This window comes from Hippoglossus stenolepis, chromosome 12 (assembly GCF_022539355.2).
Source record: "Hippoglossus stenolepis isolate QCI-W04-F060 chromosome 12, HSTE1.2, whole genome shotgun sequence".
In the NCBI taxonomy this organism is placed as follows: Eukaryota; Metazoa; Chordata; class Actinopteri; order Pleuronectiformes; family Pleuronectidae; genus Hippoglossus; species Hippoglossus stenolepis.
Window position 1 is genome coordinate 5,305,804 of NC_061494.1, and position 20,541 is coordinate 5,326,344.

The following is a 20,541-nucleotide window of genomic DNA, read 5'->3' on the forward strand; positions in this document are numbered from 1 at the left end:
CGTGGTCATGGAAAGAGGTGTTGAACAGTTCCCCTCGGTCACACGAATACTACCAAAATGTGCACAAATCTAAATGCTCACCCAAACAATAGTGGAGGTACAGCGTAGTGAAACTGTCCTGTGGAACGGATGCCGGCACGTCCGTCCAAACATAGAAGCTCCAGTCTGTGTAAGGTCAGAGCTCTGGGGTGTGTTGTTTTAAAGCATCTTCATATCCTACTTATCAGTACCCCTGCAGACATGGACACACCGAATATGCAGAATGTTGCCATGGAAACAAAACATGCCCTACATGGACCGGCAGTAATTGTCCATTTGCCTCAGTACATTGGTTTATTTGTCAAGCAAAACAAGCACAAGCACACTGCGCCCTCGCTAAAACAGGGCGCAGTGTTTCAGTTTCCTGTGAGCAGTGTGTGAGCTAATTGAGGATAATTATAGAATGTGTAGAAAGGTATGTCAACGTCAATGTTGAAAATCCCCAAACAGAAACTTATTCTTTCCTATTGTCATTAAAACAATTCAGCTTAATGCGTAAAAATAATATATAAATATATGATGATATATATTGTATAGACAAAGCAAGAGCCATTAAGGAAATTACCCAGGCTGTAGAATACAAACCATAGTTTTTATTTTGTCAAGTAAGGTTGATTTTAATTGAAACATGTATATATCCCCCTTTATCAACAGTGATGTTGCCATATGTTACATACAAAGCAATATGTTATTACCTAGTAGAGTGAAACTTTGGTGTTGTTATAAGCACACCTCTTAATGTGTGTTGATATAAGACAAATGCGTTTTGAACGGTCTTTGTGATTCCCAGTGTTCCCAGTCGATACTGTGATTGGTTTTGGTCTGGTGTTCATACAAGGCTGATGTTGTTTGCATCCAATTCTCTTTTATTTAATATTTAACATAAGTTGAGTTGATCTGTTTTTGCGCTTTTCCTGTCTTATCAACGACTCCACACCCCATCCCCCCATTCACACACACATAAAAACAGCAGGACTAGATACTGTGAATTCTATTTCACACATTGCTGGCACAGCCGTCAGGGGCCATTTGAGGTTCAGCACTTTGCCATGGGAACTGGAGGAGTCTGGAATCACGGACAGGATCAACCTTCCTGTCAGTGAATGACCCGCTATACCTCCTGAGCCACAGCCAAGACCCACTCCTAGATCCTATCCAAACCTGCTGGCTTTGAACAGGTGTCACAAAAGCTTTAACCTTATGCAGTCCACCCAGGTTCGTCATTAGTTAGATTTTCAGTTTTGTCTTTTAACTTCCATTTATTGTGCAGCTACCGAAAATACAATTAAAAAGTAATGCCCCTTATTGATTGACATAGCTTATACTATACTGTACTTCTCTCAAAGTAGATAATACACATCTGAATTCTGAGGAAGTCACAAGAGGCAATGTTATTTGACATAAGAAGGTACAAGTAGAAAGCTGTAGAAAAAAAATAAACTAACCAACATTGAAAGTAACTCCCAGGAACATGCTTTGTTTTTCAGGAAGAAGGAAGAAAAAAATCATGATATATAGGCTTGAGATATATAAATGCGTCTTTTTTATATAAACTAGGATTTTCTTGACGCAGTTCATAACGAGGACAAGAGATCCCCTACGAAGAAAAGAAAATAGAAGTTTGCGTTAATGAGTGGAGATGGACTATGAATTCACCAACTATAGCTATTATTAGCTAATTAAATTGTGTAATTTAGAAAATTAGCCAATGTTAAGGCATTTATGTTTTCCTTCCTCTTAATACAAGCAGAGCAGCTACTATCTAAGCACTAAATTAATCAGATGCATCAGTGCAGAAATAATCAAGTTCTATCAATAGCAACACAGACGTTAAGCAAATCTTGTTTAATCTGATTCAAATTAACTTTTTACTTCAATGTCATTTAAAACTGAAGAGAATTGCCAGACTGTCTGAGGGAAGCAATTTGTCATCATGTCAATTTGTATTTCTGCCTCTTAAATGTCCCAGTGGTGCACATGTAAGTGGTTTACTCTGGCCTGAGTCTGCCTGTGAGGCTGTCGCCGCACTCTTTCTTCTTCTGAAGTGATGAAATATTAGATTAGATATTTAAAGTCTAAAACCTGTGTGATTTAAATAGAATTGTGGGCAGGTTTTTGTGAACTGTCAAGGTTGGTTTTTCTCCACATGTTGAAGTAATCTGCAGTACAAGTGATACATGGGCAGTGTCAGGGCCATATTATGTTGTTACTCTCCCTGCTCTTTATTACCTCTGTTAAGGGGGTTATGTTGTCACCCCTGTCTGTTTGTTGGTTGGTCGGTTTGTCTGTTAGTAAACAGGATTACATTAAATTATTGGATGAATTACCACCAAACTTGGCAGAAGGATGCGGAATGGGAACAAACCCATAACATTTTGGTGCGGATCCAGGATTTTTGTCCACCCTCTTTAACATTGCGTGTGTGAGTGTGTGCAATTTGGTGCAGCTTTATTGAAAAGGGGGACTGTTGGCTGAGCACTTTTCTAGTTCTTGTTCCTAGGAAGTGAAGGTAATGGATAATCTATGGCTCCTGGGAGGGCACGCCCTAACGTACTTTTGTCATACGTAAATTGTTGCACTTGCACCTTGGTGGTCCAATCACGCCGTGCCTATGATCTCGCCACTGTCACATTCAAGATCAACATGGCTAACGGGAAGAGCAGTGTATTGCATGAACGGCATTGATTGAATGTGAGCGACTCTAGCGAGAGTGAACGTCGCTCACGTTCACGTAGATTTTTTAAATCATCATCGTATCAGGCCATCATGTGAAATACCAGGAGCGGTGTGTGTGTGTGTGTGTGTGCACGTGCGCGCTACCAGACAGGAGATGTGAACAGCAGGACTCAGTGTTAAAGTGACCAGAGCAACACGGATACATTTATTTACAAATTAAACAGGTAACCTCAGGCATCATTGCAACAATTGCCCTCCCCTTAGAAATTTGGCAGGAGCCTCCACTGGATTGTAGATTGTTGTATATAAAGATGGACGACATGAAAGTTCCCTTAAAGTGAAGCCAAGGCATCTCAATCACCCTCTGGTGGCTGGCTGCAGTAAAGGTCATAAACACCACCTCCTCCATATTAGTGGATGGGACATGAACCAAACTAAAAAGTCAAAGTTGGTTTTTTTGCCATCTGCAATGCACTTCTTTGCACATCTCTTCCCAGAAAAAACATGTTGCACGATGAAGCAAACCAAATGCAGCAGAGTTCATGCGGATAAAGTAGTTATTATAGCATAAGGTTTGTAAGCTGAGCATGAGGAAAATAAAACTTGGGCAAAGCAGAGCCTGAAAGAGCTGAAAATCATGCTCAGCCATTTCCAATGCATTCTTAAGCAATGTCAACACCAGAGCCCAGAGAGGAGCATAATCCTCAGATGGAATCGCATCAAACAGAATTACATTTGCTTCGACATGTCCACAGAGATGAAATCTCTAACCTTGAGGAACAACCGAGCTGCTATCACTCTGCCAACTGAGGACACACTAGTTGAGAGCCATGAATCATTTGTACCTGTGCATCTCGTGGTGAACTAGAGAGAAAGAGTTCTCGTCTTTTATAGGTTTTTATTTACTTCAGTGTCTGCAAAGTAAAAAATATTGTTTATATTTTTCAAACAAACAGTCATGTGTTGTTATGAGTTGATGGATTTTATATTTGTGACACTTTAGGGTTGAAGATAAAATCTAGTCTGTCAAACACAAGCTGACAGACTTGGTGATGTAATATGAAGACTATTTTGACAAAAATGACATTAAACTTTGGAAATAAATGATAATAATAATATGCTTGATTTGTATACCACTGACAAAGTCACAAAGTGCTTCACAAGAGGTTAAAAAACAACAAACAAATGATTTTATTAAAAAGGAAATCTGGATAAAAAATTTACACACGGATGACAGTTTTTCAAAAACATTTTAAGAAGGGATTTAAAAGCAGTAACAGATGTAGGATGTCTAATCTCAGTTGGAGAGTCATTTAGAGTTCGGGGGCTCGTACTGTAAAAGCACAATGGTCCTTAGTCACCAATCTGGCTCTGGGGAAAAAGAAAAGAAAGTCCTCCATGTAGATGGATCTATTTATAGGAAATATTTATATTTCTCGCTGCCCAGTCTGAATATGCCTGGAATCTCTTTCTGTCCAATAAGAATTTCCAATCTTTCCTGGTTATGTGTAGCCTTTAATGTATGTGATTAAAAAAAAAGATAAAGATAGAGAGCAGCTGCATGAGAGAGGGATCAAATCAGGTATTTACATAGAGAAGTGAAAAAAAGGAAACAATTATCCTTGGGGTGCTTCTACCCACTCCACCAATTTAAATTGGTTGTCTTTGAGTAACTTTTACAAAATTCCTTTTACTTATCTCCGTGTTTAAACTTCCTTTTGTTCAAGTAATGAGCAAGTAAAACACGAGGCTCTATTCATAATGATCCAAAATCCCTTCCAGCTATTCAAAATAAATTGCATGCATAGGGATATTATTATTTATCTGAATATTGACACAATTGTTAGCTCAGTAATGACTTACTCAGCTAATGACAAGCCAATGCAACATGCATGTTTTGATTTATTTATTAACCCAGCACAGCTTTTTTGCGACACATGATTCCGTCTTGTAGGCAAGGTTACTCAACACAAAAACAATTCAATATTAATACGCCAGAAAATGAAAGGATGGAAACCTCAGGTGGAATGACAAGGAAGTCTCTCTCCCTTTGACATCTATTCTTGTGAAGTTAAAGCAAGGACGCCACTAACAGTTTACCCCAGATACCACAGTCCCCTCTGGCAACAGCATCTGTCTAATGAGCGAGCACAGTGGCTCCTGTGAAGCCAGACATAACGCAGCTTTGATATCGTGAGGTTTCCAAGTCTTCAAGAAGCTGCTATGTAACGAGGATGAAAAAGATATCACAGAGGCTGTGTCTAAAAATCTAACTCCTCCAATCTGTACACGGATGCATTTATTTTATTGCACTTACAAAAATCTGTGTATTTGCACAGAGAAGATCTTAACTGCATGCTTCGAGTTAGGAATCTTTGTCTAGTGGCATTGATACACACGAAGCAGTGGGCTTATAATGAATTGGACACAGTTCAAGTTTAATGTGGGAGGATTTTTACTCACTGGCAGTTTGAGGCTCCTACCTGAATGTGATTCTTGTTAAACTGCTGCACATGGAAACTTAAAACAAATAATTTACCTCTGTAGTGACAGTACAGGCAAATGACCCTTCTGTCCACTTAACTGCAATAGTCAATGAGAGCAATAGTGTATTGTATTCCCATGTGGCACACACAAAAATACCTGTCTTGTTAACTGTGTTGTTAACTCTTCCCCACAGTCCATTTCCAATGGGTCAAGTGGTATACTGTAGGTGCAATCTTTGCCATTTTGTCATTGTATTGTTATGACACGTTCATTTCAAGCCACCAATATAACTCATTAATTCCGTGCTTTGTACGCACCATTCCCTGGTGCTCCTCATGTACTAAGTCTACCACTATGGACAACAGATTGGGGGAACAACCCAGAACTTAGAGGTTTCTACAGATATTTCATCTTGAACACAAAAGTACAAAGCACCTTCTTTTCTGCAGCTTGCCGGCCTTTCGGTATCTCATGTTGTGGTTGCATCAGTCAAGGACATGTCTCACAGGCAGTGGTGACCTCTGGCACATGCCTTGCAAGAACACCATAAACACAATAGTCACCACGAGTCCCTCTGAAGCATGTCCTGTGGTAGACAGTGGAAGCCTGAACAGGTGTCACGGGATGGTGAGTAACATACAGAAGGATCTTGTGATTTGTGCTCCAGCGTGACCAGTGTCCTTTGATATGAGTAGGGTCATAAGCACTTGATGGTACGTAGCTTCTCTCAGCAGGAGAACGTGTCCAGAGCTATTCCTCACAGCGTTGTCTAAGTGACTTTGGGTAAGTACACTCCCCAGTCCATAGTTAGAGATGACAGAGGTCTCACAGGTAGACAACTTGTGGCTGTCTCAGTAAAACCGGAATGAGCGGTGGCAGTCCATAGTAGATACAATGTTGTTGCCCTCAATTCAAAGGGCCAGTTTTGATCTTGAAAGCCACGATAGCAGGGCCAACTCTTAATCTAACTAGAGTCCAACTCGTAAACAATGTATTGACAACTGTTGATCAGCTAGCATTTGCTCCTCCATGTCACTGAATTTGTGTGACAGCTACTTACTGTATGTTGCGCTGGTGCTCTCTAACTTAATATGTGACCTTCTGCAATCACGTTAACTTAGGGAGAGAAAGTTATTTTTCAGTTATATCCCCCACAGGTAGTAGCTGTGTCTTTTTCTCTCTGTGCAAAGCGCATTCAGAAGAACAGCACATTTTCTTTCCTCAGGGTAGATGTCCCCGGCAGCAGCAGCAGCAATAACTAGCAAGTAATGTTTGAACAATTTTAACCAAGAAGGGATAGAGTTGGTTTACCTGGGCAAGGCGTGAGTGATGCAAGTAAAGGCACAGAGTGTTCTACTCTTGTAGAAGAATAAAATAAATGGCTGGGGAGACTTACACTTGGCTTCACTTTCGAATACCCTCAGTCTGTTTCTCTTTGCAACAACACAACAAAACAACCCACTCAACATTTAATATAAGACTCATCCTTCTTTATTGAATCGTATTGTCTTATATGCTGCCATAGTGCAAGATAAATAATACCAGTTGCAATAATTATTATAAATTTATGAATTATTGTTAATGTGAATAATAAAATTATACTTCCTAATGAGTTTTAATAGCGTCAAATGTTTCACAAATTGTTGATTAATCTTTATGTTTTATTCAATTTATCGCTGTGATTATTTATTTTACTCATTTAATCTCATGGCCTCCATACAGCTCCAGTTTGTGCCATTCTCATTAGAACAGATAATGTCCATGGCTCTAAATTAATCTAAACTTATGATAAAAAAATACACTATTGTCATTTTATGTACATTGTCAAAAATGATTGAATGGTATAAACACTGTTGCAATACAGATCTAGATCTTTTTCATCTTTCCAAGTCAAAGGCATTAGATTCCATGGCTGATAATACGTGGCTACCTCTGCAAAGGCCACGCTCTTGATAGTGCAATAAATTGTGGATGAGTGAGGCTTGGCACTGTGATACATCACACAGATGAAGAGAGGAAGGTCACCTTAAAACTGATCGAAACCTCTTTTTTTAATGGCTACAACAGTTTTCATGCCAAGATCATGAAAATGCTGCAGACAGAAAGACCATGCTACCATCCCAGAAAGGCCCATGGGCACTGTTGTAAAATCTTAAATCATTGGACAAGATGGAGACAACTGAACCAGTCTGACTCCCAAAGAACAAATTGACTGCCAAGCTTAGATTAAAAAAAAAAGTAATATCTTCATAGTATCCCATTGAATATGAGTCATATGTCAAACAACTGACCCTTTGTGACATTAAGAGATCCCTGGACAAATGAATGAACGCTTTGATTTCGGGATTCATCTTTAATCTGGTCTCCTGGTGATCCAGGGCTAAGTGATGGAACATGGAGAACACATTGCACGCATATCATACATAAAACATTGACATGGCCATGGAACCCTGGGTGAAATGTCCCAGTGAAAGCAACAGCAGCAAAAGTAGCAGCGGCAGATGAATGAGGGTACATGTCGATGTCGTCAAATATTCCCACAAGATTTAAATGTGACAGGGAGAGATATGAGGGGGATATTCATCACGAATGGGCTTGTCATTGGAGGAAGAGGTTGAGAGCTGGATGGCCTTCGAGTTCTTATCAATCCCCCCACTCTCACATGCATAAAGAATTACAAGGGGAGGAGCCCCAGTTGTAACTTCAAGGATATTCAGATGACAAGGTCAGCAAGACATGACAAGCGACACTAATCTTTGCACAGCGGGAAAAGACGCTAAACAGGACAACCGGCTGTAAAGCAGGAACAAGAAAGCGACATTTGAACATAATTGGAGGTCATTGTCCATACCGTTTTATTCTCACATACTATGTGTGTGTATAATATATATAATAAATTCTTGTCTGCATGTTCAGCAAATTACATTTTATTCATGTTGTATTGTATGTTATGTATGTAATGTTGTTCTACGTTGGCTCGTGACGTCTTAAAGTTTTTAGAGTCTGTGTGTGTGAGTGTGTGTTAGATTATGAAATGATGCACACAAAATACCAAAAAAAGACTAAAGTAAAATATCCCAAGATTTATTGCAGGAATTAGTTTTTCTGTGCTTTTACCATCGTTACTGAATTTGTGACCAATGAGATTGATCATGTGACCTTTTGGAGGCCCCAGACCCCCAGGTTGGGAGCATAGACTGTAAAGAGCCACTTTCTTATATTTTCATTGTGCAGTTTTTTCCCTTTACCAATGTATGCATTCTTTTCATCTTTTGCATTTGTTATCATTCAAAATGGAGAGAGGAGACACTGATTCTGTTTACATGGACACCAATATGACGACTATTACCTTATTCAGAATAAAAACACATTAATATTGATCATGGTGTTTACATAAGCTCCATTCATATTCCTGTTGTAACATGTTGTAGAGCTAGATGCTGCGATATCTGATATTGCAAAAGCTACAACTCCTTTTTATTTTTCCATCTTGTTTACACCCAGGGCATGTGTTATCAAGCCCATGGTAACATGGACGTTATTTTATTAAGACATGTACATGGTTACATATATGTCTTAATCAGTACTCCACATCTCAATTTGATAATTGCTTATTCTGAGTATGAGCTTCGGGTAAAGTTAAGTCCAAAAATGCTGTTTACATGGCAGCATCTTATTAAGACTGTTGTGTTAATCAGGTTAATATCAGAATATCGGTGTCCATGTAAACACAGTCATTGACAGAGAGCATGGCATGTCACATAAGTGCAAGGCTGAATTTAAACTAAAGACGTCACATTCACACACTATGAGTTGGCACGTTACACCCAGGGTTACCTTTAGATTTTTGAGCAATACCTGCCACATTCTAGTTTTTAACAGAGCTTTGAAAATCTCATGATACAGATTCCTTTGATTTGCTCCAGTGGAATGGCTCTGCCTCTTTAACATGTACAGCATGGAGGGTATGCAGCTCAATTCTCCTTTTCTTTCCTCTTCCACACTGAGGTCAGAGGTCAGGGTCCGCTACAGAGCAGCCTCCCCTGAGGTGGACGCTAATACATCCATGTGTGGAAGAGATTCATTGTGCTGCTTAGGCATGGTTCAGCTGAATGGCTGTTGGCCAACAGAAGGCCTTTAACCGTCCCTCTCCCGCTTGAATGGATCATCTCTCTGTTTCTAGCTGTCTCCTGCCCTACCATGCAGTGAGGGGGGGGGGAGCAACAGTTATGGCACACATGTTTGCGGAGATCGGATCAGCTGCTGCCTGACTGACCGCCCTTCACTCCCCTCCAGGCGTTTTGGATGCAAGTGTTCGCAGTACGCCCACGCAGAGGCAAAGAGGTGAGGCCCCAGGAAGGTTGTCGACCTGCATCCATCAGACACCAACACTTTGGCACAAGATCCTCCAATCCTAACTTGTGGGCAGGCCCTGAGTCTCCTTTCCTGTATTTTTTAGAGCAACCTGTCTCCACCAGAAGCTGAATAGAAAGTGTGAACCCTGTGCTGCTGCCAAGCATTAAACCTGCACTGACAGTATTATTGTCACTTTATTTTATTATATGATAACATTATTCCACCATGATACGTTGGATGTGAAAGATGAGCTTTGAAACTAATTAATCCCTCTTGAGGTAATTGTCTCGTGAGGAGATGATAAAAGACAAAACACAACACCTTCATTATTTTAGCTGTGGCGTGAAATACCGTCCATCCGCGCACAGTGTACTGGCAGTGTGACACACAGCAGACACCGCCACGACTGATATTCTGGGCATTCATCTTTGGAGACTCCAAAGCAGCTGCGAGACCGCGCCGTGCGTCATTACGCAGCAACGCATGCCGCCCACAGTGGTTAATGGAAATCCGCTGACTGAGCACAACCAGTTGTTTGTCCGGTGATGTGTGCACGCGGACCAGCGGGTGCTGTCTTTTTAAGATAAACCTGGATGGAAGTGTCGGTCACAGCCGCAGCGATCTGACGGAGAACTCCTAACGGCACCGGGCTCTGTTTTTCCCAGGATGCGCCTACGTGTGTGACAGGCTCTCTGCAATCGGCGGTTCCAGGTAAAAGTTCGCCTTTTAACTTTATCACTGTGGGGGATTTTTTTTTTGTTGCTTTTTAAAAGACGTGGTGGGGCATGTTGGTGTTTGCTGCGTCTGGAAGGAGGACGCAGGTTATGTTCCCGTGCGCTCACCATGCAGCGCGCCTGAATGGAGCGTGTTATCTAACGCAAGCAGGATGCTGCAACTTTGAAGTGTGGAGTCAGATTGTATTTGTATTCAAGCCCGACAATCGGTGAAAGTGTTTGTGCAGTAATCTACCATTTCTGGCATCTCATAAGTGCATGGATGGTGTGTGCGCGTGTGCGTGCGTGTGTGCGCATCTCCTGAATTCTGCTGCTTTGAATTAACTGTCTGTGGAAGAAGCTGGAGCACCAGTGCGCGGATGATGTCCTGTGTTGATGTGCACGGGGTTAAGGAGGTTAACAAGTTTTTGCTTAACCGTGCGCACTGCTAAAATCGTTGATGGATTTTCCCCTCAGGGCCATTTTCTTTAGACATTTGGCTCAGCTTTTAAAAAGTAGGCGCGTTGATGCTTCCAAGCTGAGGTCAAGCTAATAAAGCAAACTGTAACCTTTAATTGAGCACAGAGGCGATCTTTACTGTGACGGTTCTCAAAGTGACAAGAAGGTGAAGGTCAGGAATTAATTTAACAGTGACCCTCAGGCTGATGTGCAGCTCATAGGAAGGGTCTGTTAGTGGGATACGTAAATGGAGAATTTATTCATTTTAACCAGTACACTTTGTGGACATTTACAAGCCATTCTAACCTTGTGTGTTACATGGGCTACTTCTTATGGCCAATCATGACCCAGCAGATCTGCAGGAGAGCAAGGGGCTGCTCTTCTATAGCTTAAAGTTCTCAATTCTCAAAAAGGATAGAACATATTGCACGTACCCCCTCATGTTCTGCATGTCCCTGGAATAGTTTGCCGATTTATTACATAACTACTCCCGTTGAGAGAAATTACACGTTTGAGCCCTAAGATCCAGAATATTGGCATTAACTCTCATTTCCCTCCCTTTCTTGATAGAAATCTGTAAAGCGCCAGCATAGATTATACCAGTTTGTCAAAATCCTCAATCACCTGCGCAACAAAATATTCTATCTATATTATACAGTGCCCATGTAGTTTAGTATACGTACTATAGTGAGGAAATATGCTCTCTTAAAGATCGTACCAGATCATTGATGCTCTATTCAGACGAATGATGCAACGACTCCTGTTGAATTGAAATGTATCATTTCATCTAAGATTTTATGGGCATAGCAGTGATTAATCCCAGCTAAAGAGGTAGTAATGTCCATTTCCTCTGAAAAATAGAGAGAAGCACGTTGGAAGCATGAACGAGGACTTAATTTTGCTTTAGTGAGTTCTCCAATATTTCCAAATCCCTTATTTGTCACTGTAGGTTGTCTTTCTATTTTGAATTATGTATTATCGTATAGCAAATGACACTTACGAAATGCATTTCAGGCAGTGTTTGGAAAGTATGTGACAATAAAGTGGTACATTGTGGGTCAAGACCTCCTCTCTATTAGATATGGCACTGCTGTTCTGTTTGTGGAGGACATGTGGTGTCACTCGTATCCTTCATGTGGCGCAGTCCTGAACTCACCACCACTGTTGATATGGTCACAAACCATGTGTGTTTGTTAACAACATTACCCCCTATATACTGCATCTGCCTTGGAAAGATTTGACTTTGCCTTTTTGTTCACACTTCTGATTGTGTTATTTGAAAGAGCAACAAAAAGAAATGTAAAATCGAAAGATATTAGACATGTCTTGAAAATATTATCACCACAGAAAACTCGTATATCTTGATCAATTAAATGGAAGAATTTTAAACTTTTCACGGACACCCTGGCAGTGCCAAAGACCCCGAGGGGTTGGTGCATCCCCATTTGAGAACCACTGGCGTCTATGATTGACACTCAATATCTTGCCCAATGACACTTTGACATGCAGTCTGGAGGTGCCACGGGATCAAACTATACCCACCTTCTGCTTAGTGGGCGACCCGCTCTCCCTCCTGAGTCACAGCTGCCCCCGTCAAGTCAACAGACAAAAGCTCCAAGCAATGCTATGATTCCGCTGTGATTTAAAACGGTAATTAAAATCACGCTAATGCTCGCCGAAGCCTTATGGTGTGTTTTCCCGAGTCCGCCTCCAATTTCTCAAACTATATTTACCACAGTGATAATGCCTGTAATCAGTGGAATAAGGCATGCTTAATTTGTGCAGATTTCTTTTTTTTGTTCACTCGTCGTTGGGTATAAACTGCCAGCTGCCTTTCAGATGCAGCTCCCACAGTGCAGGCCAGCCCTCACAAGAAGGCACAGGAAAGGGGGATGAGATTTACATAAGTAGAGTTGAGTAGAGATAATTGAAAGCCTGTATGTTATCATCAAAACACCAGAGCTGTGAGTGTTATTTTGTTTCTCTCTCCAACGGACAACATGGAAGAATAAAAAAAAAAAGAAAAAGAAAGCTACAGTCTTGAAGAGGAGATTGAAGTACGGGAGTGGGTGTGTTATTGGACGTGTGGCGGTATTGTCTTGGTTTTCAGTTGTCTCTCTCCGTATTGATTTCCCCCCCCCCCTGCGTTTTGTGCTCTGGCAAGGTAAATTGAAGCATTGCCCTGTGTCAATGCAACAGGAGTAGGTAATTAATCTCAGTGGTTTGTGTTAGATTTTTTAGAGTGCACTTTTTATACCAGGTGCAGACCTTACGACCCCGTGCAGTGATACTTTTAGTTTATCCTTATCTTTAGTTTATCTATCTTTAGTTAAAAGCAACAATATTTCAGGTTTGTGCGCAGAGCAGGTGCGTCCTGGCAACAGCCATGTCCATTTCTGGCTCTTGTCTAATGGGACCTTGCCTTGACTCAGTGGCACAGTGTCATGTGTCATCAGTAATATAAGCTGATGGCTCAGGCCCTCCTGGTATTGTCTCCTATCGAGCTGTCAGTGTCCAGATGCGTCTTCAGATCAACTGGTCTCCCTCAGGCTTTACGTTTCAAGGATTAGATGTGATAGAAATGTGGACAAAGCCTAGAGGTCTGGTGCTGATGGACCATGGAAGCTTTCAAGAAGTCACATACGTTATGTCTCACGGGATTTCTAGGACAGGAGTCCAATGCATTAAAATTTCTCGGATTGAATCCACACTTGTCCACTCTTCCACTGACTTCAACGTGCAAGATAAAAATTCGAAGCCAGATACAGACCAAGTGGTATATAATGCATATATAATAGCCTAAAGTAAAAAAATGAAAGGCACTATAGCTACTATTCCACATTCCGCCCCAACATCCAGCAAATCATTGCGATAAACTTTAATCCTTCTCCTATTCTGGATTGAAATTACGAAAGACGTAGCTGAGGTCACTTTTAAAGGGAAGAAATACTTCAAGCTATACTCACAATCCAGTCACATTTTATGACTTCTCCATGCCTTCTGACTTCTCATTAAGTGTGGGTTTGAGCACCAAAATTTCTAGCTCGTCCAAATAATAATGCAGAGTGATGGACACTAGAGACCTTTCTGGGATGATGAGAAATAGAAGTCACTCACAGGCTCAATTGAAGCTTCTAAACCCGCAGATGAAATAAGGGGGTGGGGGAGGACTTCGCTTAGATGAAATCCGTAGAGTCCTTAATGTTTCTGTGAGACATCGCCACAGTGTGCTTGAAAGAGAGAGTGTGATGGAGAGGGTGTCTGTCGGGTGGTGAGCTGAGGAGTACACAGAGTTAAATCACTGTTATATAATAGAAAATGTTTTTTGACTTTGGCAAAAACCTTAACAACCCTGCAATGACAGCATCACTAAGAGACTTTGATAACAAAGAAGAATCTGTTCTAGCACGGTGAAATGACCCATCACCCTTACATTCGCAATTCTCTTTTCCCCTCTCTATTTCAGTTCCAGTGTATTTGCGGACTCAAAAGAAAAGTAAAACTAAAGGGACCTGGACTGCAGCCTGAGCAAGAATGCTTTACTTACCATTTAATATATTCTTGATGATATCATTCTTATAAACGCGGATATGCACTCTTGTCTTTAAATATTGTCTCCATTTTCTTCTTCTGTCCTCTCAGCACATAGTTGTTATGTATTGTTTCTACAATAGACTGTTTATAAAGATTGTATTTGTTGTAATGAAATGAAGCTAAAATATCCCATGAAATCATTTGGAGGTGGTCGACCAACCACCACTCAGTCTTATCATTACAAATTAAAACCCAATTTACTGGAAAAGCCCTCACTTGGAGAAACATCAGTGTGATAAGAACTACCAAAACTAACATGGAAGAGAAAGGGCTTATGATCTATACTGCAACCAGCCACAAGGGGGTGACCAGGATGGGTTGGCTTCACTTTTTTGGAGCTGTCATGTCGACCATTCGTTATATTTTACACAGCTTGTCATGTGACTGCTCAGTCCTGATGACTGACACTTTGAAAGTACCCAGGTCACTTAGATTATGAAGATGTGACAGCAGACCAGGGCTGTATCTTGTCCATTTCTTGTCGAATACTTTTTCATTCTCTCTGTATAGTCCCCTTTATTTCACTATACCAGATGGGTGGGCTACATTTGTAAAATTATAATCATCATAAAGTCCTGTCACACAAACTGATGAAAAAACAAAATCAATCTGGACGAGCTAAAGCTGTTTGCTGATCCAGGCTCTTGACGGGAGCTGATGGTTTATGGTCTGATGCAGTTAAAATCACTAGTAGACCAGACAGGATGATGATATGCTCTCTTGAGCGGAACACCTGCCGAAGCAGAGGCAGAGCTGGTCCCTCAGTCAAACACACGCAGACAGAGCAGAAGCTGACAATACATCTATCATTACAATTGTCATTACTGCTCCCTGCATCTCTGTCAGGCTTTGTCTTTTGTTTAAATACATTAAACTTTAATACGCATTTCCATTTATGCTATACACTGTCTTTTCTCATGCATGTTGTACATATTATTTTGTTGACATGCTCTGTTAGAAACATTATTTATGGTACTTCTGTCCGACCTGGGAGACGGATCCCTCACCTGCGCCTCTCCATTTTTCCCCCAGTTAAAAGTATCTTTTTTGGGGTAGTTTTTCCTCACTCTATTCGAGTCTTAATGGCAGAGGATTCCCCCTGATCAAGCCCTGCAGGCAAATTGTGATTTGTGAAAATGGGCTTTACAAATAAATTGATTGAGGTACCCTCAATTAATGCATTAAGTCAGTATCTGTAAAGAAAACCTTAGGTTTGTACATAGTGAAACCCCATGTTGAAGAGCACTAAAGCATGTAGCCCAGCACCCAAGACTCTAAACACGTCTTTATGTAGAATTTCGACTTCTACCATCATGAGGTTACCCTGGAAAGGCTGAATCAAAGAGACATTTGAGATCATTTGTCCCCTCAGCTGTTGGACTCTTAAACAAGCTGTAGGCCTTAGTGATATCACACACATTCATTTTATCAACGGACTAACAGACTCTCCGTGCTCTTTTCTTTATTTCAATGATGACTGCATGTATTTCATGTGCTCTTGTGATGTGTGTGGGTTGTGTGTTGAATGTGTGACTACTGTTTGCAAACCAAATTGCCCCTCTGGGACTATGAAGACTACCCTTTACCTTAACCCGGCATCGTAGTTGGACTTCTTGCAAGTGTACGATTTAGTTGCTATAAACTCTTATGTAACGCACAACAACAAGGTTAGAGAACGTCCAGAGCATTTACCTTTGATAGATGTGTTAACTGGCCCTTTTCACAGTAAAACCAATCGTGTGTCACAGCAAGAAGGACCAGGATTACCTATAAGACTAATGGTGTTACTGTTAGCTGCTGTACATTGAGACAGCATGCACTACAGCTGAGACCTGCCTTAATGAGAAGCAGCCATAATTAATGTTGTTATTTATACCTGGGCTTTTCCAGCTCTGACCTGTCAATGTCTGCAGTGAAAAAAGGTTAATTGCAGTTATGGAGCGCTTCTGCTACTACAATTGGCTGCAACACGTAGCTAAACTTAGTGTTTATTATGTTGGCACAGTAAAGAAGAACTTGTGAGCAAGGAAGGCATTTTGGGCACAGCTGTGGTTTGGGTGTTCACCTAATTTGTAAGCCTGAAAAACATTATCTTTGCATTGTTAGCTCCCTAAATCACTAGCTAAGAGGCAAATGTAGCCTGTCCAATAAATGCTGCTTTATTTTAATAAATGGAATGCTAACATATCCTGAGTAGATTATAACTTGTACCAGATTATAGACTGTATTTAAGGATGTATAATTCTTATCTCCACTTCCTCCCACTTTCCAGAAATCAAGCCAACATATCCTGGAAAACAAACGCTGCCCTGTTGTGCTTTTGGATTAAGAGCTTGTGCAGTAGTGATCAGGGGAAGGAACCGTGGTCATGATGTCCCACCTATACACAATTTTACCAATCGTAAATCAATCTTGGCTGTCAATCATGATGTTTCCCCCTGTCATTAAATGACTAATTAAAACCAAACTCACCGGACAAATGAGCACTTGAACATACGCCATTGTGATAATGGCGTAGAACTAGAAGAGGAAGATCTAAAACGATAAAAAACATATTAGAGAAAAAGTTGCTATACAAGTTCTTTGACGTTTTGGTTTAGTTCATGTCCCATCCACTAACATGGAGGAGGCAATATTTATGACCCATATTGCTGCCAGCCACAAGGTGGCAATCGAGAAACTTTGGCTTCACTTTTAATGTACAGTCATGTCGTCCATTTTTATATAAAATCTATTTAGCAGATGTTGGCATACAAATGCATCAGGAAACTTCACAGGACAACTTCAATCTTATTCTATGAAGAACTATGTGGTGGTGGGGTAAAAATGATGTAAAAAATGTTGCTATCCAATAAGTCATGACTATGAAGGAAAGAAAGGGGAGTGACCAGAAGAAGGGCGGAATTTGGATACTAGCTTGGTGGTCACAAAGGTTGACATTCTATTGATGTGACTCATCCATGATGCCTGTACTAAGTACTTTGAAGAGCAATCTCTGAGAGAAAAGCCAGAGAATTAGATGAAGTGACTCACTACTGCCTGATATATCTTTATTATATTTGCCGCTGCCCTTTTCAAGTCGGCTTAAAATCAAATTGTCAGTAGTTAGAGTCACTCTTGAGGGACAGGGTTCACTTTGGAGGAGGAAAACCCTTCCTCTCATGTTGGAGTGTTCTTCATCAGGATGGTCACTGAGCTCGGGCGCATGCCAGAAGAGACTTAAGAGATGTGGGCTGAAGAGTGAATTTGTATAACCTAGTTGCTTAACCTGGGGAAAAATTATGATTTCATATCCTAAAATAACATGTAAAGAAATATTTGGCACTTTGAAAACCTCGGTTAAAATAGTCAACACTCAGTCCCCTGTGTTTGTGTGTGTGTGCAGTAAGGCCACAAAGTATTGTCTGAGAGCTGTGTGTAATTTATTTACTGCTGATCAAAAACTTATCCACAGACAGTGACAGATGAAGCCACTAAATATGACAGTGGAAAAAACAAATAATAAAGTATGTAGTGTTCTCATTTACTGTCGGATCCTCTCACTCAATAGTTTTTTTTGTTAATTCCTCTATTTCTTCTTCTCAGTGAGTTGTTTGATTTGAAGCCAGGTTTATAGTGTTTGGGCAGAACATGAATCAGCACATCAGTCCAATACTAACTCTATCATTTTGCTTCATATAATTGAGCTTAACTCACTCTAAAGTGGAGGTCTCTGGTGTACACGCGTGGAGCTCATTTATTCAGTCTTCTCTAACTGACAGGTCAGTGAGGAGAGATTCAGTTGAAATGTGGTAACGGATGTCCTATCTTGGCAGTAACACTGCAAATATCTTAGCAGCAGCTCTGGATTTAAAATTCATTTGAAATTTCATATCATGGTGATGTCCCTGTTACGATGCAAAGTGAATTGTCTCGCCTGTTAAAAGCTTGTCCTGTTCTTTATGCTAGCTCCTTCACTATCACCTTGTAATATTTGATTCAGTCCCTGTGGTGCATGCGGTTTACTGGTATCGTATGCCTCACTGACCTATTTGTAGACAGACTAACTGACTAGGGAGGTTATGGATTGCTAATGCTTCTCAGCCAAACTTCCCGACGTCTTCTACCAGGGGGCTTGTGAACCACAACGCGGTCTGTTGGGCGTCCACTTCGGCCAAGCCGGGCTCCGAGCTCAGCCAGCTCAGATGTGGCCGTATGGTTTTAGTTCATAAGTGACGGGGAAGTGCACCGTGCATAGTGAATAAATGTTGTGAAAAGAGTCGGTGCTGTGGGACAGTGACCGTCTCCAGACTCATCTTGGATGGAGGTTTGTTGGGTGGCCACCTGTCTGTTGCTGTCGCTCTCCGCAGTCTTTCAGGTGTGTGTTACCGCTAGGTGTGTTGAGTTGTCAACTAAAAAGGGAGTTTTCTTTCCGGATGAACTTGCTCTACACCAAACCTCCTAATGGATCTCAACAGTTCCCCATTACTTATTTACTCACTTTGCTGGAAAACCACATACTTACTCATTAAGCTGTTTCCTCACATGAGCAAACATGTTTTTTTAAATATTAGCGGCCAGATGGCCAGAAAGAAGGACAACCACAGGAACCATACCGTGTATGGGTCATACTGGATATGTGTATGGATACTGTGTATTCCAGGACGTTACTGTTTGATGTCTTTTAAAAATGGATCATACGAGTCTGTGAAATACAGCTTTTTGTCGTAGATTTCAGTCCCTTTTTTTGTGTGTGTCTGCAACTACAATGTTTGGGAGCTGTGCCACATAGGCACAATAGTTTTCTTTCTGAGAGTTAGATGAAAAACACCTTCAAATCATATTTTTGCGATCAAATCCCAATTTCACCAGTGATTTATCATCATTAAAACACATGCAAGACAAGGAGGAACATTTCAATGGAAGTAAAATGGACCCTGATGTGAGAGCACATGTATTTATGTATTTTATTTTACATGTAACTGAGGTACTCATGACTCATAGTGCATGACAGCTGAATGAGCAGGACATGTAAACTTTACACATTGCTGCAGTTGTGTCAGCATCACTCATGTCATCCATTGCCATCTGTGACAACATTGGCAGCAGTAACACCGCCAGTGAGTGGGGACCTTCGGCCTCTTTCCAATGCTTTCCCTGAATATAATCATAGTTGGTCAGTATGTAGACAATTTCTCATAGTAGTGTACAATGTTCTCTGCTTAATACAAGCCACAACAAATATGTCACCAGTTCACAGCTGTAGCATTGAAAACATGCAGCAGTCTAGTTAGACTACCATACGTAAAGTAAAGGCCTGGTGGTTTTATATATTTCCTTAGCTCAGCTTACCATCCGCAGCGGTGGGGTCTCTGTGGTTAAGTCATTCTGGTCTCTGAAGGCTTTCTGTCTGCTTTCATCTGAAGAGAGGCAGAGACAGAGAGCAGCAAGATGAAGAAACACGAGGTCTCTCTGCAACTGCAACCTGCTTTATTACTCTTCACTCGAGTCTGGAGATCTGTGCCAGACTAACAGTTAGGGTTAAGTCATTAACAAGAGGTCATTATGCTACTAAAAGATTGTCTCAGTCAGTGTCAGTACTTGAACTGGCTACTGGAAATACATCTAGATTGTCCTTGATAACCAAGTAGCACAGATAAGCCATTGTTACCTGAGTGATAGATGCCTCAGTGCAAAGAATTGTGGGACTGCAGATTTTAAAGATAAAAAATAGGAAAGTGGTCACAGACCATCTGTGATGCCTGCCAGCAGAAGAGGGACGATTCTGCACTTTCTGCACAAGCACAATGTGTCCCCCTTGTTCCAATTGCTTAAAGAGTTTTGCTTTCAAGGGGAATAAAAAACTTATTTTCTGAATCTACTCCTCAGCTGGATCCACCTAAATTGCTTATTCTCATTGTCCTCTGTTCTCTTATTCCAGATAAACTCCTCTTAGTGTCTCCACTCCTTCAGCAGCCATGGCAGTGTCGGCATCAGGATGGACCGTGTTCACCATTCTCCTCATTAGCAGGTAAGAGCACTTACAGGAGGAGAAATACAACCGCTGGGCTCTGTAGTCACACAGCTCTCTTAACCGGCAGGAAGCATAATCAAGCCATGTCAGGTTATAATTTGTAACAACACTACTTTGTATGCAGTGAGCCGAGGAGGAGATAGAAAGGTTCTCAGTGGTAGCATTTTCTTGTGAGCCATCAATACTCCGTAACAACTCCCCATG

General features: G+C 41.1%; 1 protein-coding gene across 1 annotated transcript in view; it reads left to right on the top strand.

The window, feature by feature from the left end:
* The first annotated feature begins 9,981 nt into the window (after window positions 1-9,981).
* The window catches only part of LOC118119520 (gamma-aminobutyric acid receptor subunit pi), a 53,285-nt gene continuing 42,725 nt past the window's right edge, over window positions 9,982-20,541 (top strand). The window contains exons 1-2 of the mRNA XM_035173606.2: window positions 9,982-10,269; window positions 20,245-20,334. Coding sequence (XP_035029497.1) covers window positions 20,282-20,334 — 53 coding nt within the window. The 5' untranslated portion in view covers window positions 9,982-10,269; window positions 20,245-20,281. The remainder of the gene's footprint in view (window positions 10,270-20,244; window positions 20,335-20,541) is intronic.